The 24,797-nt window shown below is 48.3% G+C and overlaps 3 protein-coding genes across 5 annotated transcripts; 1 reads left to right on the forward strand and 2 right to left on the reverse strand.

Moving 5' to 3' along the window:
- Positions 1-577: 577 nt before the first annotated feature.
- On the reverse strand, positions 578-9,970 carry ZDHHC16 (zDHHC palmitoyltransferase 16). 3 transcript variants are annotated; one of them, XM_081007577.1, is made up of 11 exons: positions 9,823-9,970; positions 5,919-6,171; positions 5,380-5,574; positions 5,013-5,104; positions 3,768-3,796; positions 3,060-3,193; positions 2,845-2,892; positions 2,274-2,359; positions 1,909-2,032; positions 1,343-1,413; positions 578-1,084 (listed from the first exon to the last, which is right to left on the reverse strand). In XM_081007577.1, the coding sequence occupies exons 2-11, from the start codon at positions 6,153-6,155 to the stop codon at positions 970-972; spliced, it is 1,131 nt and encodes a 376-aa protein (XP_080863703.1). In that variant the 5' UTR covers positions 6,156-6,171; positions 9,823-9,970; the 3' UTR covers positions 578-969. The 3 variants fall into 3 exon arrangements, with proteins under 3 accessions (XP_080863703.1, XP_080863702.1, XP_080863704.1); XM_081007576.1 differs by having other exon boundaries at positions 5,013-5,107; XM_081007578.1 differs by lacking the exon at positions 2,845-2,892 and having other exon boundaries at positions 5,013-5,107.
- A 129-nt stretch (positions 9,971-10,099) lies between these two features.
- Positions 10,100-16,209, forward strand: EXOSC1 (exosome component 1). The gene is made up of 8 exons (XM_081007583.1): positions 10,100-10,253; positions 11,662-11,777; positions 12,597-12,671; positions 14,092-14,180; positions 14,612-14,645; positions 15,188-15,238; positions 15,339-15,423; positions 15,792-16,209. The coding sequence occupies exons 1-8, from the start codon at positions 10,226-10,228 to the stop codon at positions 15,896-15,898; spliced, it is 585 nt and encodes a 194-aa protein (XP_080863709.1). The 5' UTR covers positions 10,100-10,225; the 3' UTR covers positions 15,899-16,209.
- A 1,213-nt stretch (positions 16,210-17,422) lies between these two features.
- Positions 17,423-23,385, reverse strand: PGAM1 (phosphoglycerate mutase 1). The gene is made up of 4 exons (XM_081007580.1): positions 23,149-23,385; positions 19,989-20,263; positions 18,568-18,748; positions 17,423-18,420 (listed from the first exon to the last, which is right to left on the reverse strand). The coding sequence occupies exons 1-4, from the start codon at positions 23,288-23,290 to the stop codon at positions 18,251-18,253; spliced, it is 768 nt and encodes a 255-aa protein (XP_080863706.1). The 5' UTR covers positions 23,291-23,385; the 3' UTR covers positions 17,423-18,250.
- Positions 23,386-24,797: the final 1,412 nt, after the last annotated feature.

Genomic DNA, 24,797 nt, shown 5'->3' on the forward strand with positions numbered 1-24,797 from the left:
ATTAAGTAGATGGTTGCAAAGAAAGCAGTGCTTAATGGCATATGTCCCATGGCTATTATAATGGAACCCCTCAACATACACTTCTCAGGGCTGCTTTTCATACATGCTCCATAGCTGAGTTTCAGGTAGTCAAACAAAACCAGTCCTGCATAGCACCCCACCCCCTTTAATCCTACTATGTACCACTAGCTCTGGACTACTCATAAATTATTTGTACAAACATGGAAGGGCGGAACACTTGGGAGGTAGTGTCAGCTTCTCATGTTGCTGCTTTGAAAGGGCTACAGAAATCTGCAGTTTGGTGAGACGTCAACAGAGTGGAAAATAGACAGTGGTACATATACAAGAGTAGGGACAATCTGTGGCTTTTGAAAGATATTTTTAGACCTCAACCCAAGGCCTTACACCTAATGGCCGGGACCAACAAAATCTCTTAAGACCTACAACTATCTGTAAAAGCAGCACTGCCTGGATCTGTTCTGAAAAGACAGTTGTAAGCTACAAGGAGATCAATCAGTTTCTTAAGATATTGCCAGCATTGTGCCTTCTCTTCTGATAAAGAGGAACAGATGCCACACCATATTAAAATGATTTTTATTTTTGTTTAAAAAATCCCTGCCTATGTAGTGGAAGAGTAACAAGACCCTGGCATACCAGCCAGGGTCCTGAGGTGGGGCAGGGGGCATATTGCGCCTTCCTCCACTACCAGGAATACCAAGACTTCATCCTACATAGGCTGGATTATGTGGGCAAGACATTGCTGTCTCACTACAGCTGCCTGCAGCTGGGGGGGGGGGCTCTTCCACCTTCATCCTAAAACTGCTGGAGCAGTTTGCTGCAGCTGGTGCAATTGTGGCATGTGACGTCACCAGCACCTCGGGGAACTGTGCTGTCCATTATGCTGCCCCTTGAAAGCAGCCTGTGGTTTCCCGTCTTCCGGCAGCTGGTCAACTCTGCCCTTTATCAAACTCAAATTGTCAAGAGAGGAGTCTTCTGTTCCACAATGCAGGGTGGTGTGTCCCAACTCAGGCCAGATCCATAGGGTGTGTGTGTGGAGGGTAGTAGAACTCGGGTGACCCAGTGCCTAGAAAAGAGAACACCTTTCAATGAATAAATGGAACACAGGAAGACATTTACAGGCTTGCTAGTATATTCCGCCCAAGCATTTTCCAGATTACAGAGGACCTAGAGGGCTACAGCATTACTGTGGAATGCAAAATAAGCAGCTTCAGCTGTGCTAATAGTACCTTGCTTCGTCAAGATCCAGCCAATCCCAGCCACCCTATTATCCAAAAGACAGGGCAGATGTAGAGTATACCAGTTGCACATTTCCCGTTCTCACCTCTGTGTCTCCACACCCAGGAAAACCTTCCAATTTCCCAAAGGACCATAGTTGTATGGGTTTTGGAAGACCTAGAGCCAATGGAAAAGTAGCATGAAATTATATTCTGCTAGGTGGTTCTAGCATATTTATTCATTCTTCCATTCTGCATAGCAACCCCTCTTGGGAAAATCTGGCTATGGTCAAACTTCATAATTATTCAAATGGTCAAAAATAACTGCGACAGAACTATACCCTTTTAAAAAAAAGTCTCCCTGTTTATGTAGCTGAGTTCTATATAATGTATTAAAATTAATTCAAATAAAATATTAAAAGAAAAAAATATTCAAATGCATGCCTGATTAAAAATAGTTTTGTGTTTTCTGGAAGCCGGAGAATAACAGGGTCAACTCGAGGAAGGGGCTGCAGGAGAAAAGGCCCTGTTTTAGCTATTTTTCTAACTAAACACCCTGAACTGATGGAACTCTAGCGTGACACACACATCAAGCAAATAGGTGAGCTCAGCTGTTCTGCCTCCATTTTCTCCCCCCCCCCCCCATTTGAAGGTTGAGCCTTGCCCTCCTCACCTTGCCCTTCAATCGGAGTCTCTTTCTTTCTTTGCGGTTTATGTGCCTTTCAATGCTGGTCTCACCACGAGTGATGAGGACAGAATGCCAGAGCATGAGAGCGCCCAGTGCCAAGGCTACTGAACTGCAGGGAAATGAACAGAGGAATGTTGCAGCGGGTGGGCAAACACCACGTAGCTGAAATAGCTGGAGCAAGTCGCTTATTATCTCTCACTGACAGCTGGATGAGGCTTTTGCAGAGAGCAGAGAATAAGACAGCTAGAAAGCTCTGTGCTCCGGAGGCTGACTTGGCAGCTTTCTCAAAGCATTCCAGAGAGACTTGCCCCTCCTCTACCCCATGAGCACCAAACAACCAGATCAGTTACCTGCAGAGGACCCAGGCATACACTATACTCTTGTGGAAAGCTCGCTGGCGGAAGGAGAAGGTGGGTGGTGGTGTCTGAGAGTAAGTCTGCAAGGAAAAAGCAGATGTTGCGGTGGCCAGAGATGCGAGGATGCAGCGGAGGATGCTGTGACCCCAAACCAATGAGATGTGGAGGTCTTTCAAGGACAAATGGGTGGATGGACAGCACAGCACAAGACAGACACCTCTTGAGGGGCAAGGGTCTTGATCATGAATCAGCGATGGGGCAGAGCATGGGTACTGGGGTTCAATACTCACTTCCCTTACTCCCCATTCATACATTATCTTTTGGAATACAGCGTCACTTAGCCAGCTGTGCAAACAGTTCCTCCCCTCGATGGCACAACCAACTGCAGCTGAATGGGCTCGGGCTCCCTTAGGAGGAAGAAGGGAAGGAGTGATTCTGCCCAGGAAAGGGAATCTGAGCAGTCACAGCCACGGCTGTAGAGTCAATTGCTGGGGCAGAGCAGCAAGCTCCCCTGCCATGCTCTGCCCTGTCCCTGACTTGAGCAGCGGAGCAGCAGGTACCCCACCTGATTGGCTGTCACGTGCAGTCTCCCCTTGTCAAGCAGTTTCATTTTCTATCGGATGGAAAAGAGGCTGCCAGTTACACACACTCAGTTCTCCTCGGCCTATGTAACTCCTTGTGCAGTTATCCAGGCCAGGAGGAAGAGCCCCCCCCCCTCCACTGAGAAAGCACCCCCACTCCCATGCCACCATGTGCCCAGACAGACGCCAGAAACCTCACCTCAATGGCAGCATAGGCCTCCCAGAACAGGTCCCAGCCGCTGACGCTGCTGTAGATGCAGCCCATGGTCATGAACAGCATGAAGGAGAAGAAGTAGCGGTGGTTGAAGTGCCCCACGCAGTTGTTCAGCCATGCTGTCCCTTGGGGTTAAAGGTCTGTAACGGCAGGCAAAAATCCCCAACCCTCCTCATCGTGTAACAGGATAGCCAATTCTGGATCTCCACCCAAACCGTACTGGTGATTTAATTGATCCACCTAATATCATGCCACCTGGTGGGACTCCTTCCAATTTTGCTGCTCCTTTCAATTTGGGGGAGTGAGGAGATCTGCTTACTCAGGACACACTTTAATAAAGCCATAACCCAGCAGGCAAGAAGAACAGGGGATGATGCTTCACATAGGAGGAACAGCAGTTCTGGCCTAAGAACCATTTCGCTTTGGTGCTGAAACAGGAATGCCCCTCTGAAATGCAGCTGATTGTTCCCAAATCATTTACTGAGACATGCCTCACAGGAGATCGGCACAAATAATTTTCCTTTTCCTCTTCAATGTTGCGCGTTTACCCCCTTGGACCAGTTAATCTCAAGACATCCTTTACTTTCCCTGGGGAGATATATTATCACTTTGCATATATCATCGCGTTCCTGGGACAAGTGACCTTACAGGAGACCCCCAAGTCAGTCCAGCTATGGGCCTGCAGAAGGATACGGCAGTGATGGTCCATCTTCAACACACACCTGTGGAAGGGAAACAGCATTTGTATTAGGGCACTATTGCACACTGGAGGTGAGACCGAAGGAGAAGGGGGTGCTGACAGCGCAGCGCAGCTTAAATAGTAAGGAAATGATGCAGCTATGGAACATGACACGGTGCAGCAACACAAGGCAAGAAAAACAAGAACAAGTCACCACTCGATCCCTTAATGTGCATGCAAGCAAGAGACCGGCTGAAGGCTGCTTGGCGAGAGCTGGGTACTGGCTGCTCACTGGCCTCAATGCAAAGCCCTCTGCATTCTTTGGCAATGTTACCTTAGTGTAAGGAGACTTCTGCACAAACTTGCAGGTGTTCCTAAAGGTAGAGATGCATATAGTCTATAGATACACAGATGCACCCCCAAGGCTACACAGCATTTGGCAGAATTTAGCTTCTTGAGCATGTTTCCTTTCATTAAAAAAGGCAAGTTTCTAACGTTTATGGCTTGGGAAAGAAAACCAAAGGTTTAAAGTGAGTGGGGAAAGCAAAGAAAATTCAAAGAGGAGGAGGACTAAGCAGCATTTCCCAAGCTCTGATGTTCCTCATAGTCCTTTATCCCTAATCCCACAGGTTAGCAGACATTATGCAAAACAGACATTTGCAGACTGAACATATTTGCCTGATTTATTAAAACCACACAATTTTATTTTCCCTCCCTCCCATGCCGCCCTTCTTCTATTTACTGTACTTTCTTTTTCAGTGCAGAGAAACTATGTTGATGTTCTTACAGGTTATATCTCAGCTGAAAGAGTTAGAGGGATTCCAAGACTTCAGCATGAGAAACAGACAACAATTCATCTATGTCCAGATTATTATTGTCATCGCAATTCTGCATCAGAAGAAACTCTCACTCCATATCCAAAATTATGAAGATCACAAAAGTGTGCAATAAGTCAAGTAGTTAGGCTTCCTGCATTCTCGTGTTTTATTCTGAAACAAGTATTTGGATATTTGGGGGAAATATAAGAAAGAATCACAAGAAGTATATGCCAAGAGGGGAATGTGGGGTTCACAAAGCCTTCTAAAATTCTCAGGAGTCTTTGCCAGACACAGGATTCTACACCAGCTACCACAAGACATTTCATGCTCACTTACAATGTGAAAGATAAATGACCCTGGTTACCTGCCTGCCCATAAAGCATCTTTAAAGGGTTCGGGTTTTCACACGTGACACTGGTCTGATACAAGGGAAATGCCCACCTGTTGCAGATGCTGCAGTGGTGGGTCCGGGCAGGCTTCGGGGCAATACATTTCCTGCAGATGGAGACAGCAGCGACATCGCTCTTCAACTGCTGCTGGAAGGAACATTGGTAGCCTTTAGCGTGGTTGCAAGAGTGCCATTGCCCTTACACTAACCCAAAACACACTGGGTCAAGCATATTTGGACATGGGCCCTCTGGAGCATGCACACAGCTGCAACTCGAGATCAGCCCTTTGTCCATAACGTTCTGCGTAAGAGTCACCAGTGAAAGAAGAAGTGGTAGGAAATCATGTCCTACCATGGATCTCAGTGTTAAAAAATAAACTTAATAAAAGTGAAATCAGAGATATTGGTGCCTCTACCTACCTGCGGAGGAAAACCAGGCTGAGTAGTGATGGCCATATAGTAGTGGAAGACAATCATGACGAGGTTCCAGTGACCATAGATGAAATGCCAGAAGATCCAAAGAAGGGGGTAGGTTTGCAAGACGAGTGGCAAGAGGCAGACGTACACTATGACCACCACTGAGCTGGTCAGAGTGATCACCAGGGCCACAAACACCTGTTGAGGGGGAAGAGGGAAGGGTCTGAGCCACCAACACACTGCAGACAAGTCTCAGCCCTTTCGATGGAGGAATGTTTCCAGTGGATGGATCCCCATGCTAAACCCAACTTGGTCTCCCCATAGTCCGAAGAAAACAGCAGCGCTGGGGGACCACAAAAGAATTCAGCGAAGCATCAGCGCCATCTCCTCCCACATCTGCAAGGTCATGTATCTCCTTGCCCAGCTTAGATGTTTGATGGTGGCTTGAAGCCCGGGGCTCAAACTCTTTATTTCCTAGAGCTGAAAATGTCTCCAGCGGGCCTGAAGCTGCACTCCGCTGCCTTTCCTCCCAAGATACTCACCACCCCAAACCAGCGGGTGACGTGATCCACCAGCCAGTAGATGGGCTCAAAGAGGGCGTCGAGAGCAGTGTCCCCATTAGCAAAGGAGTTGTACACCAGGGAGCGCAAACAGAGGCGCCCATACAGCCAGAGCTGCCCCACATGCTTAGTCAGCCAGAACCGACGCCGCTGACCTATCCGCAGGCATTTCAGGAAGAAGCGCATGACAGCAGAATACATCCTCTGGCGGCTCCTCATCCCTGCCACTCAGAGCCTGTGGAGAGAGGAAGCAGTGTTAAGTAGATACTGGACATTGGGTTTAGATGGAAGGCAAAGGCTTGGTGCCAAATACTCAGCGGTTGAGTATGCTGCTCCAGCATCAGGATGCTAAGGGATGTAGGATGGTGGAAGAGTCACGGCTGATCATAGGACAGTGCTGAGGGTGAGGAGTCACTCTCACTTCAGATGACTCCAGTGTAGCATTGGTGGAAAGGTTTTGCTCACCCACTGCTGTCCGTGTGAGTAATGACAGCTAGTAGAATGCACCCAGAGTTGAACGTGTCCCCTCTGCGGCTCTGCCAATTCTCCTGCCTATCTTCCGAGATGGAATACCCAGGCTCCTTGTGTGAATGCATATACACTGAGTTCAAAGGGCAAGAGATTGCCCAGAGCACACACAGCACCCCAAAGGCCAAAGAGGCACATCTATGAAGTTTGCATTTGGATTTCCTTTCCCAGCATAATGGAGAAAACAGCTATCAATGGTTACTAGCCATGATGGCTATGCTCTGCCCCCAGTTCTGAATCCCAGTTGCTGGAAACTGCAGAAGGGGAGAGTGCTTCTGCGCTCGGGTCCTGCTTGCAGGTTCCTCCCAGACATCTGGTTGGCCTCTGTAAGAACAGGATGGTGGACTAGACAGGTCATTGCCTGATCCAGCAGGCTCTTCTTCAGCTCTCATAGCAAAGGGAGAGAATGACTGAGGAAACCAGGTATCTCATGAGTGGCGGGATTACAGTGCCTTTTCCCCAAAGTTGTTTGCTGTGGTGTAGTCCAGAATTTTTGAGTTAGGGATGGACCCTTCCAAAACAGAAGACAAGCCCATATAGAGCTGAGCACCTATGAGATTTAGAGAGCTGAGATGGAAATTGCAGGAACTACCAATGATTGAGGGGTGGCAGACAAAGATGATGGGCTATGCAGAACTGGCCAAGCTGATAGGCAGGATCCGGAACCAAGACGACCAAAAGTTTCAAAGAGAGTAAATTTATTGAGTATATGAATAATTATTGTAAAAATGTGAAGACACTAGCGGGATTGATATAAATTCTGCATCAAAAAAACTGTAAATCTCAAAACTTTATAGACCACTGAGACAGAGTTGATCATAAGGATATAAAGGTCTGAAGTAGAGGATATAAAGTGCAACACAAAGATTTGAAAATTAAAAACTGGTTGAAGGGATGGAGGGAAGTCACGAGCTCAGTAGAGCAAAGAATTTATTTGTTTTGTTATTGGTATGCTGAAATATTGTTTTAAAAAAGAAATTAGTAAAAATTATATTAAAAAAAAGAGAGAGATTTAGAGAGCTGACATGCAGGGAAGGAGAGGACTGAATCCTTGCTGCCATGCATCCTTTCATCTCTGCAAAATATTTCTGGGTTGGGAAAGAATTGACTGGTGAAAGGGAGCCAACAGGGATACCTTGCCAAACCCAGTCCTGGTCTTGAGAGAGTTCAGCATATCCACTTGACATCTCTGCCTCAGTTGGGGAAAATATCCAATTTAGACCTGTCTACTAAAGCTAGCAGGGCTAAGGAGGCCAAAATGATAAAAGAGGACGAACGAAATGATGGCACTTACCTGCTCGCAGAACTCTAGCATCAAGCTGCAGCTAATCTAAGAGCAAGAGGGAACCTGAGCTAGGCCAGCTCTGGAGAAAGCTGATCTTGGCCAATTAATATTAACCGAGAATGTGACCCTACGAACCCCTCAGGGGTGGTGACAGTACCAGCAAGGTGGAACTTAGTAAGGGGGTCACAGTGCAGAAATGAAACAAAGAGACCTAAAAAGGAATTTGGCACCACTGTCAAGAGATCAAATTATTATTTTTAGCGTATGGAAACTTAGGGAAGTAGGCCTATACTCTGCAGCAACCATTATGCCCAATCTCCACTTACATCTTGCTGTACTAGCAACCTCTCACTCCAGTCAAATTCTACTTGCCTCAAAAAGGTGTTCTGGTGCTCTCAACAGAGTACATTCCTTGTAGTTAGTCTGAACACAAGTGACCCTATTTTGGTTCATCTTAGGGTATGGGACGCGGGTGGCGCTGTGGGTTAAACCACAGAGCCTAGGGCTTGCCGATCAGAAGGTTGGCGGTTTGAATCCCCGTGACGGGGTGAGCTCCTGTTGCTCGGTCCCTGCTCCTGCCAACCTAGCAATTCGAAAGCACGTCAAAGTGCAAGTAGATAAATAGGTACCGCTCCGGCGGAAGGTAAACGGCGTTTCCGTGCGCTGCTCTGGTTCGCCAGAAGCGGCTTAGTCACGCTGGCCACATGACCCGGAAGCTGTACGCCGGCTCCCTCAGCCAATAAAGCGAGATGAGCGCCGCAACCCCAGAGTCGGCCACGACTGGACCTAATGGTCAGGGGCTCCTTTACCTTTACCTAGGGTAAGTTATAGCTGCACATTAAACAGGGACAATACCTCGCAGCCTCTCACAAATGAATGTATTTTCACATGGATGGGAGGGGAGAGGATCAGCATAGTTCTGGATCTTCTTAATTCTGCTTCTGTAGAAACTTTGGTAAAATTGAGCAACATGTTGCAGAATTCCTGCAGCGCTCTGCCCAGTAGCCAAATAAATAGCAAACACACCTCCAAGTCTCTCCCCCACCCCCAAGGCAAACAGATTATTTTACTTGGTTCACAACAGAATGCGTTGTTGTAAACCACTTTGAGATTTATTTAATAATAATATCACATAATTAGTTTTCATGAGGCAATACATTTGGAGTCAAAATTAGAGCTTTCAGGGAAAGTATACCAGCTCATATGCAGCTAGATGATAAAAGTGTTCACACACAGCAGCCCGTCTGTGTTGACATTACAGCAGAAAATAACACACACAGAGAAAGAGAGATAGAGAGACATTGTCTCTGCCGGTAGTCACATGCACCCAGAGCTCGGCCCATTCTCTGCCAGTTGAGCAGAGCTGGCATCCTTCCTGAGCGCGGATTAAGGGTGATTTCTGAAGGCAGCATTGCCCCTCTAGCAGATGGCAGCAACAGCAGAAGTCACACAAGGGAAGATTAACCACTGAGATGGTTATGAGACAGCGAGACCTGCGTGGGTGAGTCAATGGGCTCCCAGTGGGGTGGGAGAAGGGATTTTCTCTCCACTATATTTTCTAAGAAAAAAAGAGATCAGCTGAGGTTAAAGCTCCACCTCCGCGTGAGCCCCAGCTCGCCTGCTCTAGGCATAACGGCCCCAGAGGCGGTCACGGGAACAAACCCCAGAGAGGAGTGGGGACAGGAAAAGAAGCACCATTCGTATGCATCCCACGAAAGCTCTGTAGAGGCGTGGGGACCTGAAGGCGCGTGTCTACCGAGTTCAGCGGCTCACGGCTCTCTCTAGCCATGCCTCCCGGGCGGGTCTGTTCCAACGTGCATTCCAAGGATGCAGTCATTCGGGACGCTGCTAAGCAATATCTGGGAAAGCGAAGAGCACCGAGCCCCAGCTTTGTTGCCCAGACCGGGCACGGCAGCCTTAGCAAACAGGCGAAGCCCTTAAGCAGCAATGGAGAAGAGGAGCTACCCGGCGGCGAAAGAGCACCGGCTCTCCCGAAGCGTGCAGGGGAAACGAGGTCTGCCCCAGCATGCACCGCAGGACCACCGCGCGTCAGAGGGATCCCCCTCGCCTTACCTGGTGCTGCCATGATCAGGGTGTAGTCAAACCGAGACTACAACCCGCTCCCCGCGTTACCGCATCCACCAAGGCATCCTGCTCCCTGTCTTTGACCACCCTCACCCTTGCGCATGCGCGACTCCACGCCGCGAGCGCCAAGCGGAACTACGATTCCCGTCATCCACTGCGCGTCGCTTCGCACGGTCTCCTCGGGCCGTCAGCCGATGGTTCTCCCTCTCTGTGCCCCGCACGCCCCGTTTTCTAATAGCTCTTCCGCCCAGGGAGGAAAGCATGCGCGCGGAGAGGAAGTCATGTGACAGCAGAGCCGGCCAATGAGAAAGCGGCTCAGCCCCCCTTTTCGGTGGGGGAGACTTGCTTCGGAAGGCGAGGGAGGCCGCTGCTCAGACTCGGCCGGGGCAGGATGGCTCCCGCGCGGTATTGCGTCCCTGGTGGGTGACTGGGAAAGCCGGGGCGGGAGGAGGGAGGCGTCCTGGCTGGGTGCAAAAACGAGGTCGCGCTATTGAAGTTCTTCTTCTTTGGTGATCACTCGTAGCCGAGTGTGATTGTCTTCCATGAACACGGTTTTAACAGTGAGTCCGTAAGTGACTGTGGAGGCCAGTTCTGGATCCGCACGTCCTTCCACAGTGGGGACATTGGTTTCCGGACGGGAGTTGATACGGTGAGGGTTTGCCAAGCGTGCCTTCCTCTTAGCAAGTTTCTCCCTTGCGTTCTGAGTTCGAGTGTCTTCAAAGCCCATGACGCCTTTGGTAAAGGCTGTTCTCCAATTGGAGCGCTGGCAGGAAAGTGTTTCCCAGTTGTCCATCTTTCCCATAGGGCTTAGTGGTGCATTGTGCCAGGGTGCCGGCCTCTTGGGTGCCCCAGCGAGTTGGGGAGCTGCGTGGCTTTGCCAGCGGCCTCCCCTTTCCCTGCACGCCTGACGGCTACGCCCGCCAACCATATGGCTGGCGGGCGTGCAGCCTGCTTCCCAAACCTCAGCGGGAGGAGAGCGATCCCTGCAGAGGCTTAGGATGGAAGCTGTGCCCGCCAACCATATGGCTGGCGGGTGCACAGCTTCCCTCCCAAGCCTCTGTGGGGATTGCTCTCTTGCAGCAGCTTGGGGGAGAGTTGCGCTCCCCCCCCCCCCATGGCTGGCAGTGCTCAGCTTCGCCTGCCCCCCATCAGTGGTAATGTGGGGGCGCTGGGCAGATATGGGTGTTTATACTACATTTTTAAAGATTTGCCTTGAGAGAGTCTTTAAACCTCTTTTGTTGACCACCAGCATTATGCTTTCCATTTTTAAGTTTGCAATAGAGCAGTTGCTTTGGAAGATAATCAGGCATCCGAACAACATGACCAGTCCAACGAAGTTGATGTTGAAGAATCATTGCTTCGACACTGGTGATCTTTGCTTCTTCCAGTACACTGGCATTAGTTCGCCTGTCTTCTCAAATGATGTGTAACAATTTTCAGAGACACCATTGATGGAATCTTTCGAGGAGTTGGAGATGGCGTTTATAAGTGGTCCATGTTTATAACTCCAGATAGCTCAATGGGAGAGGTATCAGGACAGTCCGTGTTCAGGATGGCAACAGTGGCAAACTGCAACGCAGTTGTGCAGCCGGGTAATATTAGGATTTGTGCCTCCTCTCCCTCCTGCCCCCTTTTTAAACCATAGGAAAGTTTTTAATGTTTGATACACACCTGTTAACAGCATGATGAGAGTCAATAAATAGGGCTGGGGGTACATGAATTGGTCCTGCTTTTCACTATGACAGCTTCTCCTGCTGTGTCTATTACTGTCTGAAAGGACAGTCAACTCTAGGCAATGAGATGTCTGACTTGCGTTCTGTCCTGCAGGAGAGAGACTCTGCAGCTTAGAGGAAGGAACCCCTGGAAGCGGCACCTACACCCGTCATGGTTCGATCTATGCCTCCCTGGCTGGTTGTCTCATGAAGAAAAGTGAGAATGGCATGGTGAGATTGAAGCAACCTCTGGGCAACAGTATGAGGGGGTGGTGTAGTGGGAATTGCAAGGACTGAATGCTTTGATGTGAGCAGTGCTAGTTCATAGTGTAGGACCAAGAGAGGAACCAAGTTGGGGAGGTGGGGAGTGCATAACTGTGACCCTGGATGAGTCAACATAGCTCAGTTGGTTAGAGCATGGTCTGATAATGGCAAAGTTACAGGTTCAATCTCCATATGGGACAGCTGCATATTCCTGCATTGCAGTGGGTTGGACTAGATGATCCTCAGGGTCTTTTCCAACTCTACAGTATGATTCTGTGAATAGCTGTGGAGCTGTTCTGGGTCTCACAGATTCTTGACTGGAGGTGGGTCTGTGCAAGAAGGCAGGTGAGCTTCATGTCATGTGAACTGGATGGTGCATAATCATGACACCCTATAAAGCCTGAAATGTATCCTGTGGCACCTGTAGTGATTAGATGCCTACATTTATGTTTTCCTGTGAATCGCCCTGAGACCTGTGGATATAGGGCGATATACAAATTTAATAAATATTAACAACAACAACAACAAGTGTATGATCAGCTGGTAATCCAGAAGAAGTGTTGAGACATGGTTATCTTATAGTGTCATCCTAACACTTGTAAGTCAGAGTTTTCAACCATGAGTCCCCCAGATTTGTTGAACTACACCTATTATCCCTGGCCATTGGCTAAACTGGATGGGGTTGATGGGAGTTTTAGTCCATCCACACCTGAGGACCTGTGGTTGATGAGCACTGCTCTAAAGCAATGCGTCAAATCATTACTAGTCTTCTTTGCTTCTCTTTAGCTCCCAGTGGTTTCTGTGATGAGGGACGTGGAATCTCAGCTTCTTCCTGATGTGGGAGCTACAGTGACGTGCAAGGTAACCTCATTTCTATCTTGGCACAGTAGAATTGTCTTTCATTCATCTACTGGTGGGCCAAGGAAAGCAACAGGTTTGGCTGTGAACCAGATATAGAAGCTGTTTGCCACAAGCCTGACAATTGCAGCTGAGCAATGTTTTCCACATCTTTTTATGTGGTGTCTGATTAGGGCCTGAGAGACCAGGGTTCAAATCCCTACTCAGGCATGAAGTTCACTGGGTGATCTTGAGCTAGTCACCAACTCTTCGCCTCCCTTATCTCACTGGGTTGTTATGAGGATAATATGGAGAGGAGAATCATGTTTGCCACCTTGACTAGCTTTGCAGGGAAATGTGGGATATAAATGTCTTGATATATAATAAAATGGCATGGATGTTTTCACACAGCAGTTTGCTTGGCTTGTGGCACTGCAAACTACAGTGTGACAACAGACTTCTGAGAGCTACTTGCCCATCACAGCAGTGTTGGGAGATGAGACAAAGCTGGTAGGAGGAGAGAGATGGAGGCAGGTGTCTGGCCCAGTCGAACCATGGAAGAATGGCCAGGAAGGGCTAGGCAGCAGCCCAGCAACCATCCTGCTCTGCTGCTGCCTGTCTCTCCAGTGACACCATTTCGGCCTTAGCAACATCAGAGGATAAGAGAATTGGAGGGGGGGGGAAGCCTAGGTGAGCTGAGGGCAAACTAATGGGAGCAGGTAGTGGTGGTTTGATGTGCTCTAATGGGAGGGGTTGACTTGGTGAGGCATAAGAGGAGGGGGGTTGACAAGTGGGTGGGTGCAGCTGGCAAGTGCAGTGAGCAGGAGCTCAGCCCCTAGTAATAAATATCAGGGCTCTTGGTCTGTTCAGCCCCCGAATACCAGAAGCCCAAGTTCCTTCATTAGCGAGTCCAGTATAAACCTTGCAAGCATTGCTCTCGCCAGAACAAAGTGTTGTTGATGGAAAGGAAGAAACACGTACTTCATCTCAAAAACTAGCTTTCATTTTTTTTCTCCACAGAGCAGAAAGCATCATCGACTGCAATCCTAAAATTACTTTTGTTACTTAGAAAAGTGGGAGGGGGAATTGCTGAGGCATTGAAGTTACTGTTCCCTGTGATTACAGTGGTACCTCAGGTTACAGATGCTACAGATTACATATGCTTCAGGTTACAGACTCCGCTAACCCAGAAATAGTGCTTCAGGTTAAGAACTTTGCTTCAGGATGAGAACAGAAATCGTGCTCTGGTGGCGCAGCAGCAGCAGGAGGCCCTATTAGCTAAAGTGGTGCTTCAGGTTAAGAACAGTTTCAGGTTAAGAACGGACCTCCGGAACGAATTAAGTACTTAACCCGAGGTACCACTGTACTCTGTTAGATTTGTTTAATCTGAAATTCAGTTATGGTTTTCTCTCCCCTTTTTCCCACCCCCAATATTCCCACCCAGGTTTGCAGCATTAACTCTCGTTTTGCCAAGGTGCACATCTTGTATGTCGGCTCTACACCATTAAAATCCCCATTCCGTGGAACTATCCGGTAGGAAGACAACTTTCTTGTGGGGGCTTCTTCTGAGGTGTTGGATGTCTGAACTTTTAGAGAGGAGAGAAGGCCAACCCTTATAAATATTGTTTTACTCTCATCATTAGCACTTGAGTGCTAGTGGGAATTGTTTTATTATATTTATGTTCCTTTCATTTATATAATTTTGTTGTGGAACCCAAGGCAGTGTTTGGATCCCTGGCAGTCATCCATCTAGGCACTAGCAAGACCCAGATCTACTTCATTCAGTAAGGTGCTTGGCCTCATGTTCAGACTTTTTGGTTTTTCAACTAAACTAGCTAACCCTTCCTCCAAAGGCTGCTTCTTCTTTGGCAATCGCTCATAGCCGAGTCAGTATAGTCAGTTTTCTTTTAGGGGAGGGAGAGGAGGACTAGGGTGAACTCTTACATTCTTTTCTCCTGCTGCAGGAGAGAAGATGTCAGAGCTACAGAGAAAGACAAGGTCAGTGGAATAAACATTTTGGTTACATGTGATGGGAATAGGTAGTATACCTAATGCGCATAGCCAGGAGCATTTCTTCCTGGCATGAATACATACATGTGTGTGGTGGACTAGGACATGGGAGACTTTGAAGCCCACTGGGTGACCTTGGGCTAGTCACCATCTCTCTGCCTAACCTACCTCATAGGGTTGCCGTGAAGACAGTATTGAGAGGGGGACAAGTGGGTTTGCCACCTTGAGCTCACTGGAGAAAACCGTGTGATAAAAAAATAATAAAATCACTACTGCTCTTGGGGAAACTTACCTGAGGAAAAGCAAAACCTTGTGGGGGCAAGAGGACATTTAGCAATGCCTCTTTTTGTACATTTGTTGAAGAAAAGGCTTGTGATTTCTGGATAAAGGACATCTTAGCACAAGATCTGATGGATGTCCTCTTCATGTTCAATATCGGCCATGTTTCACTGCACACTTTCCCTCGAAGTTGTCTCAGTATTTTGCTTTTCACACTTTCTCTTTCCTTCCCACCTCATGCATGGTGACAGGTAGAGGTTTACAAGAGTTTCCGCCCAGGAGATATTGTTTTGGCCAAAGTTGTATCCTTTTCTTGTGTCTGCCTTTATGTGCTGTGTATGTATGTGCTAGCTGGAAGAGAAATCTTTAGGCATTGCACCTTAACTCAACCTGTGGGGCTAGATCTCTCTGGGTGATGCACAGTCCAACTATTTGCTGACAACAGCGGAAAATGAGCTGGGGGTAGTGGTGGCTCACAGTGAAGCAGGTAAGACCAGTCTCGTTCCAAGCCGGTTGTACATAATGCTGAAGTCTACTGAACATGCCAACATATTCTGGACCGCTTAAATGTATGGTTAAGGAAGAAGCCTTAGTAACATTACTACTGAGGGAAGACATTCTGTAATATAGAATATCCACTTAGGTGTTATTCTACCATAACTGTGTAAAGTGAAAAGGGCAGTTTATGGATGCAGTAACTAAATTTCAGAGAGCCAGGTAGTGGTATTTTATTTTATTTATATACCACCCTATATCTGGGGGTCTCAGTGTGGTCGCAAGGCACCTTTAATGAGTGGAGGAATCTTTCTTTCCCTGGGAAGGGTGTCTGTGTAACTATGGATGTTCTGATTTCAGGAGTACAGATGGTGCCAATCAGCTGGTGTGAAATGCAGTGCCCCAGTACACATAGCAAGGAACTGCGCAAGGTAGCCAGAGTACAGCCCCAGTTTCTGCAGACGTAGTGACTGGTGTATGCCCAAAGATGCACAGCAAGTACATGAAAGGCTTTGCTGCAGCTTGCAAGCTTAGAGGGGCATGGAAGCAGCCTCCTTTGCTGTTGCTGTGAATGGACCTTATGAGTGTGCAAAACAGAGCTGGGCTACTTTGGCTTCTAGAATGGTCTGAGAAAGAAAAGTAGATGACAACTCCGGATTCCTCTTACTGTTTTATAAACCAACCAACTCTTCCCTGTTGTCCCTGTCTTTTCTGCCTGATTTTAATCTTAACACCTGGTAAAGGACAAATAAAACTCTCTTCCATTCTTCCTTTCTGAGCCATAAGCAGTACTGTTTTTTATTTTTAATAAATACCACCTATAGGCAATATAAAAGCTTTTCTCTAGAGGTGGTTAACTTCCTCCTTTGAACTTGGATACATTCAGTCCTGGGACGCGGGTGGCGCTGTGGTCTAAACCACTGAGCCGAAGGCTTGCCGATCGGAAGATCAGCAGTTCGAATCCCCATGACAGAGTGAGCTCCCGTTGCTCAGTCCCAGCTCCTGCCCACCTAGCAGTTCAAAAGCACGTCAAAGTGCAAGTAGATAAACAGGTACTGCTCCAGCGGGAAGATAAATGTGTGCTGCTCTGGTTTGCCAGAAGCGGCTTAGTCATGCTGGCCACATGACCCAGAAGCTGTACGCTGGCTCCCTCGGCCAATAAAGCCCAGAGTAGTCCACGACTGGACTTAACGGTCAGGGGCCCCTTTACCTTTTTTACATTCAGTCCTAGATAGTTTGATCTAGTGAACCCCCTGCCCTTTTTGGAGGATATGTTATTGGAGAAGCAAGGGTGGTGATTAGGTGTGCAGGATCCCAGGCAGTGCCCAAGTTCTGGAGTAGATAGCTCCAAGGCACTCGAGGGGGAGAACCAAAGGAATGAATGCCTACTCACAAACAAAGGAAATTTGATATTGTTCCTATCTAAACATTAATGTTTGAATGTAAGTAAACCAGGATTGACCTTTGTGTTCCCTCCTATTACTCTTGTGTTCACATTTTCTGTATACAGTACTGGCTTATGTTTAGTATCCACAGTATTGAAATGTTTTGACATTCCCATGTAAACTAGTAACCAAATCTGAAAAAAGAAGGAAAGGAAAACATAATGGTTTGAATCGCTCTCTTTGCCAGCAGGGCCACATGGAAGGGGAATCCCGTACTTGGGAACTGTACTTCCCTGTTGATCAGTAGCAGTTGTGTGTGTGTAAGCCAACAGGGACACCAACCACCTGCAGTGCTCACCTTGGGAGTGGTTTGGGGATCAGCTAGAGTAGAACATAAGACTTGTCCTTATATGGACTTTACCTACATGGGCTCCACAGCCAGTAGTTTTAAGATGGAACAAAAGATGTCCTGGGTCCTTTTCAGACCTGCTTGCAGTGGATAGATACTATGACTAAATGGGAAAGGAGAGATGAAGAGTCAGCATAGGGGGGGGCAACAAGTAACACTATTTCTTGGAATCAATAAGATTGTACAGACACAGGAGCTATTGCACATAATTCCTTTATTTTACTGAGATTAGGGCAAATGCAGCCATTGTACAGTGAAGTGAGCTCCAGTGTAAACCTGCCCTAAATCAGGCAGGGATACCACACAGACTGTGGGGCAGAAAAGCAACACATGATGATACACAGTATCTGGGCTTACTGGCACTACACAGCAAAGTTACGGGATCGCAGCTGGAGATTCCAGGGTGGGTGCTGTTCCCTTTTCTCTTCCCCTAGCTTCACTCCTTCCTACAATCATTTTGAAGGCAATGAAATAACGAGCTGGCTATTGTTACCTAACACAGAATCAGATGTAACTCCAGGGACAACTAAAAATAAAAAAGACTCTTTAGCAAAATTACATGCTCTCTTTAAAAAGACCCATAAAAAATAAATGATCCTTGAGCATCCCTCTTGTGCTGTCTGAAGCACCCCTAGCTAGCCTTAATCACCAGTGACCAAACCAAATCGAGCAATACTACTACAGCTGCCACATAAAATGGAAAGAAGGCAGGAGGGGCTCTCCGGAATGCTTGGGGATTCCCCCCTTCACTTTAGCAGCATCACATTCCATGGCGCTAGGGCTTGCTCATCTGCCAGACCCCTGTGCTGGACTGTGGTCCACATCCCTAGTGTATCTAGCCATATCCTGCTGGGGGGAAAGTGAATGTGGAAGGACGTTGGTCTTGAAGGAAAGAACGTGGTGGCCCCAGGAAGCTTCACCTCCTTTGGCTCGTCTGCCCAGTCACTCAGGCTGTGGCAGGCATGTGCTGGGAAGGAAAGGGATGAGGGAGGGGGAGATCTTCTACGGAGTACTTGGGTTTGCCTTCACTTCTTGACCTTGCCCTGGGCAGCCACAGCTTCCATGGCCTTGCGGACAGTCTCCTCATCCCCAAGGAACTGCATGGGCTTGATGGGCTTCAGATTTTTGTCCAGCTCATAGACAATGGGGATTCCAGTGGGCAGGTTCAGTTCCATGATTGCTGCCTCAGACATTCCTGCAAAGAGCAAGGAGTGAATCACACCAGGAGCTTGGTTATAGTGCCCATCCCAAAGACTGTTAGTAGGCAACCCTCTTGGAGTTTGCCTTTAGACTTGACCAGGCTTGTGCGGCCTTGGGTGTCTTAAGTCACAAGCAGACTCACCTTCTAGATGCTTGACTATGCCTCGGAGACTGTTGCCATGGGCAGCAATGAGCACACGCTTGCCTTCCTTGATCTGAGGAACAATTTCCTCATTCCAGAAGGGCAGGGCCCGAGCAATGGTATCTTTCAGGCTCTCACAGGTAGGCAACTGATCTTCAGTGAGGTCGGCATAGCGACGATCCTGCGGAAGAATATGGAGTAGCATTTAAGACACGATTTCTGCTTCATCCTGGAGATGCTCAGGGAGATCTATGAAGCACCTTCTGTTTGGAAGAATTGGTTCTTTGGCCTGTGCTACCACATGCTCCAGCTGTGAACCATGCTCGCTGGTTGCCTGTGTTACTGGACATTTTAAAATAGGCACTTTACAGGAGCCCATCTAAGCATTTGTTTTTCCTCTGGTCTCTGGTCAGTGGCCCTTCCTTACCTCTCATATCAACAGCATGCTAGGCCTTAAATAATAATTGTTTGCCCAAACCAACATTTTCTATTCGTCCTCCCAAATGCGGTATGAAACTATTAATGTTTGGAGAAGCACAGAGCTGAAGGGTACCCTAAAGATAATCTAGTTCCTACTCACTGCTCACTGCAGTATCTCTGGCAGATGGCCATCTGGCCTCTGCTTAAATGCCTCCAGGGTGTGCAAATCCAGCACTTCCCCATAGCAATCTGTTGCAATGTCAAACGGCTTGTGCTGTGTGAAGGTTTCTCCTAACATTTAGCCAAAGTCCGCTTCTCTGCAGTTTCTGCACATTGCTTTGGCTCTTCAGCAACGTGTTCTACAGAAGTTGCCTCTTTTACAGCCATAATCACAATTTAATTGCCTATTGTTCTTAACCTGATTGACCTGTTTAATTTCATTGCCTATTTTCAATTTCATTGCCTATTGTACACAGCTGTTTTAGCTTTTCAATGCCTGCAGATGGTATTATAATCCACACAACTGTGATCAGATGAAACAAGTTCTAGAGCCTGCAATCTGACCATCTTGCGTGGTAAAACCATTAACAAACATGTTGTTGTATAGATGGAAGATTCCAGCCCCTCCACGAATAACCTTGACTGTTGTCACCATGCAGTACAAACATCCATGAAAGGGCACAATGTAAATGATTAATTACATGAAAGGGGCAAGTTCTATTAAATTGTCAAAACAGCTCAGGAGTGATATCCCGTATAAAACCAGCAATTAGCAAAGACAACTGTAGGACTCCCAAAATAACTGGACAAAGGGAGAGTAACGTAAGGGCAAAAGTCCAAGCAATGGATGGAGAAGATGGATGAAAATGGGAGTCCAATGAATCCATGGTTCTGGGGCAACAATGGGCAGAAACAGGAAGGTATTATAGTCATGACAACTTCCAAATGATCCATCCCCCCTGCCCCACACACCACTAATGGACTAGAGTTTCCCAGCTCACCTTGCTGATGGTACTGTAGAAAGGGTGATCAGGCTCCATTGGAGGTGGCGGAATGTCAAAGGAACGCCTCCAGATCTTCACCTGGGCCTCACCGTGTTTAGCCGCCGTCTCAGCCTTGTTAAGGCCTGTCAGGCCACCGTAGTGCCTCTCATTGAGGCGCCAGGTCCTCACTACGGGTAGCCACATCTGATCGATGACATCCAGCACAGTCCAGAGGGTGCGGATTGCCCTCTTCTGCACAGATGTGAAGCAGATATCGAACTCATAACCAGCATCTGGAAGGGCCCAGAGAGTACAGTCATACCTCATGTTACGTTTGCTTCATGTTACGTTTTTTCAGGTTGTATCCTGCAGTGACCCGGAAGTACTGGAAAGGGTTACTTCCGGGTTTCACCGCTTGCGCATACGCAGACATGCAAAATGATGTCACGTGCGTGCGCAGAAGTGGCGAATCGCAACCCTCGCGTGCACAGACATGCCGCTGCAGGTTGCGTTCCTTTCATGTTGCGAATGGGCCTCCGGAACGGATCCAGAGGTACCACTGTACAGTGCTTAACTTATTTGAAGCATGCTTTATCCCAAACGCTCTGTAAAACATTAACACCTTAGTGTGGAAGCCCCTCAATGTTTCACTGACATAGGTAGTCACCCACTAAATCCAGGCGGTGGGGGGATAATCCAGCAAATACTCCCCCAACAAAGTGAAGATGGAATAGCAGGGGTAGCAAACAAATAGGTAGGTTAACTAATCATATGCTGCAAGCCCTGAGGTTACCATTACCAAGTTCCAGTGTTGAAATTAGCAGCAAACTGAGCGTATCGCATCTTCCACTTTATAATGTAGCTGGCTCGGTTTGGCCAGCTACATTGAAACCCAGTATAGTGGAAAGATGAAATGCTTATGTAATCATTGGGGCGGGGGAGGAATCTGAACAGCAGCCGCTCTCTCTGCTCACCAAGAGGAGAGGAAACAACTAGTCACCTCTATCTAAATTAGGTTATGTTGTAGTGTAGCCTTAACAACACGTCCTTACAATCATTTGCCTGCTCCCATGTGCCTGATTGTCCCATTCTGTAGAAAGGAAGAGAGGTTCTGTGCAATAATGCCAACCAATGTCAGGGTGGGGAAAGCAGTAATTGTGCACCACGGAAGATGAAACGGGACAAAGGCAAGCAAAGGGCAAGTCATGCACCAGTGCATGCAAATGTGTTTTATGCAAACAACACCCACTCAACCCAGGATGACCCCTTAAGAGGGCATCAGAAATTAACAATAACAGCATTAGAAATGAATAATAACAGACACTTTTAAATGCAGGGCTTTTATTCTGCTTACATCAAACGCTCTACGCAATTCTCAGAGAAGGGTAGAACTCTGTTCTCTTTCCTTACACCCAGAGAGATAATGCACAAAAACTGGAACTGGGCAGGCTGTTTCTTGAGCCTGCAGAAGACATGCGGTCCCTAGTTGCTTCCTGGAGCTCTTCCCTCCCCCCATTTCCTGTAACAATAATGGGCACAAGCCTGCTCTCCTGCTCTCTCTCTCAGCAAGACAGAATGACTCAGCAGCTCCTGCTAAATTTCCCTATCAAAGGCCCAGCAAGACTGCCAATGCAATCCCGCAGGATGGCCACGCAGGGTGCATGTGTAAGGAATGCAGGGAAGAGATACTCTCATGCCATATTAAGGCTTCTCCTATTTCCAGCAAGCCTTTCATCTTTATCTCACTCTGTATCGGACAGTAATTTTTTTTATTGGCCTTTTAAATTGCTGTAGTTTTATTGCTTTATTATTGCTGTTGTTTTTATTCCAAAAGAGCTTTGAGATGTTCCATGAGAAGCAATTATTAGATGAAATTCAATAAACAACATTACGCTGCTGTGGAGATTTCCTTGAGAGGCAATTCCTTGAGAGGCAATGTTTCGATTCAGACCGAAACAGTGACCCCAAAATGCGCAAAAGTGACCTGGCCAAGGTCGTGCAGCTGGATCGGGGTGGGTGGGGGGACATAGCTAGAGAGGTAGCTGCCCCTTTTCACAGCGGGAGAGCAGCCTATGCCACCCTCTCTATGTAGGCCGTGACGCCTTTGGCGAGTGAACAAGCGGCACGTTTTCAGTCAATTCATCCTGCCGCCCAGAGGAGTGAGATGCAATCCCTGTTATGCTTGGCACAGATTTAGCCCGAGGCTATTCGGGGCCAAGAGGCGTCACAATCTCTGAAAGTAGTAAGGCCGGAGTTCCGGCTAGCCTAGGGCGCCCCCACCCCAGTGCCGGCTGCAGGGAGCTGCGCTTCGATTCTTCAGCAGAGAGGCCGATGCGCGAGCTTCAGGAAACCTCTCCTTTGTCCTACTTTACATCTTTCCGAGCTAGAGGCTTGCCGTTCAAATGCCCGAGAACACGCCTGTGCCTCCAGAAACGTGTCTAACTCTCCGTTTCGCTTCGAAACCCCAGAAACCCATTCTGGCTTTCCATTTCCCTCCCAACATGAGTAAGCCTCCCCCCCCCCCCCCAGCATCCTTGCCAATTCCATGCATGCTTACTGGAGAGCCAGTGAAACGGAATTCAGCGGGGCTTACTTCCGAGTACAGTGGTACCTTGGGTTAAGTACTTAATTCGTTTCGGAGGTCCGTTCTTAACCTGAAACTGTTCTTAACCTGAAGCACCACTTTAGCTAATGGGGCCTCCTGCAGCTGCCGCACTGCCGGAGCACGATTTCTGTTCTCATCCTGAAGCAAAGTTCTTAACCCGAGATACTATTTCTGGGTTAGCGGAGTCTGTAACCTGAAGCGTATGTAACCCGAAGTACCACTGTACTGTAGACGTGGTTAGGCATCTAGCGGGAGACCAGTCCCAGAAAAATGCAAGGCACCCAATTCTTGCGCGGAGAGAACGCGGAAGCTCACCACGTGGCTAAAGCCGGGGAAAGGGAACACCCGCATGCCCAAACCTCCTTCATCGCCAGTTACTGGGACCCTCCGTGGTCCAAAGAGGACCCGCAAGATCTTCTGGCCTTGCTCGGATACCTTCCCGACCCCTGCGCTGAGTTCCGGCCCGCCTCCCCCTTCCCCCCGGGATGAGAGCCTCCAAGCATCCCCATCGCGCTCCGCCTGCTGCAGCCTCCCGGCTCCCCAGCCCTCGCGCCGCGCCCCGGTCTCTTTCACCTCTCAGCGCTTCTCCGCCGCGCCGCGCCTCCTCCTGCCCTGCCGGGCTCAGGTCTGCGTCGTACCAGCCGCTGAAGCGGTTCTCGAGGTTCCAGGCGCTCTCGCCGTGCCGAACCAAAACTAGCCTGTAAGCAGCAGCCATGGCGGGAACCTAGAAGCTGGGATGCGATGCAAGCGCCGCGGATGCACTCTGCACACTGCGACGCCACCGACCGGGAGACTCTCGGCCAGGCAAGGGGCGTGCGCCCAAAGACCAGCCCTCCGTGGTGGCGCATCTCAGGCATCCCCTTCAGACAGGCAGCGGACAAATTCCGGGCTCGCTTTTCGCATAACGTTTTTCTACCCAAGAGAAATGAGAGCTGCCCATCAAGAAAGAAAGAAATCTAAGGTTTCGGCTTAGTTGTGATTGGGCAGCAGAGCTTCCCCCTCGCCAAACACAGCAGCCAAGATAGGTGTGCAGAACTTTTCGTGTGAAAATCATATTTAAGACATGTTTCTAAACGCTAAGCCCAGCGCATCTTTATGCAAGTCAACAGAGTTGATCGCCAATTTCGGCTGTGAACAAGTCCGAGGAGAGGATAATTAAAGTATATTTGTGGCAACCTTAAGAGTGTTTTCTATGGGGCTTTTTGTTGTTGTTGGAAGCAAGGCTCAGGCCCATCTCTAGTTTGCAAGTGGGCTCCATATGAAATAACTGGCTAGTGGCCGAGCAATTTGTCAGTGTATTGAAACTGTGTTAAATAGCATCTGCCGCACAAAATAAGATCTGGATTACAAAGGAGCACGCTACATAAAAATTCTTAATATCTCCATTCACTGACTTCTCTGAGCAGTTCTTCCGTCCCAGGAGAAACTAAAACAGCTTTTAAAGGAACCAGGAAGTTTGCCTCCAGATAGTTGAATTGTAACTCTGCACCTTTACAATCTCTATGAGCATTCTAGCCCCACTCAACCCCTCCCTCCGGATTCAGTATTGCGCATGCTCTGGTTTTCGGTCCTTCCGTCTGGTGTCTCAGACTGGAATTCATACGTGCGTTTTTTAGGAGGAACTATGAAGGTTTGGCGCATGCGTCCAGAAGGAGGCGCCTGGTCGCTCCCTCCGGCACGGCGCTCACGAAGCGCACGCGAAGGGCAACGTGACCTTCATCCGCTGGGATGGTCACCATTGCACTGTGCCTGGGCATTCCACACAGGCGGTGCTAGAAGGGGCGCGGGGGGGGGGGAGTGCCCCCCCCCAAAAATTAATGAGCTCGCCCTCACTCCATCCCCTTCAGCTGCTAGACACCTGACATTAACATTACGGTAATTTTTCTGCCAGAGATCTTAACGTGAGGATACAACTTGCTCATCCAGAAATATACTTTGCTCCTTCTCTGCCCCTCTCCCCCGTTTCATCAGGTGCTACCCCTTCATTCCCGCGGCATGCTCTGTTTTTAAATTTCACCCTTAATTCAAGATGTTATTTAACACAGCAAGGAGGATAGATCCCTAAGGAGCCAGACTGGGCAGGTTAGAGTTGTATCATAAGGGGAGCCATAAATTCCAGATGGGGGCCTTCAAAATGAGCACCAGCTTCCATAGGATGAATGCTCGGAACAGCCACATGCTAGTGAACAGTAGACACTTAACACCTATAGCACAGGCTCATA

Source organism: Podarcis pityusensis, assembly GCF_964106645.2.
Source record: "Podarcis pityusensis genome assembly, chromosome: 5".
NCBI classification, from domain to species: Eukaryota; Metazoa; Chordata; class Lepidosauria; order Squamata; family Lacertidae; genus Podarcis; species Podarcis pityusensis.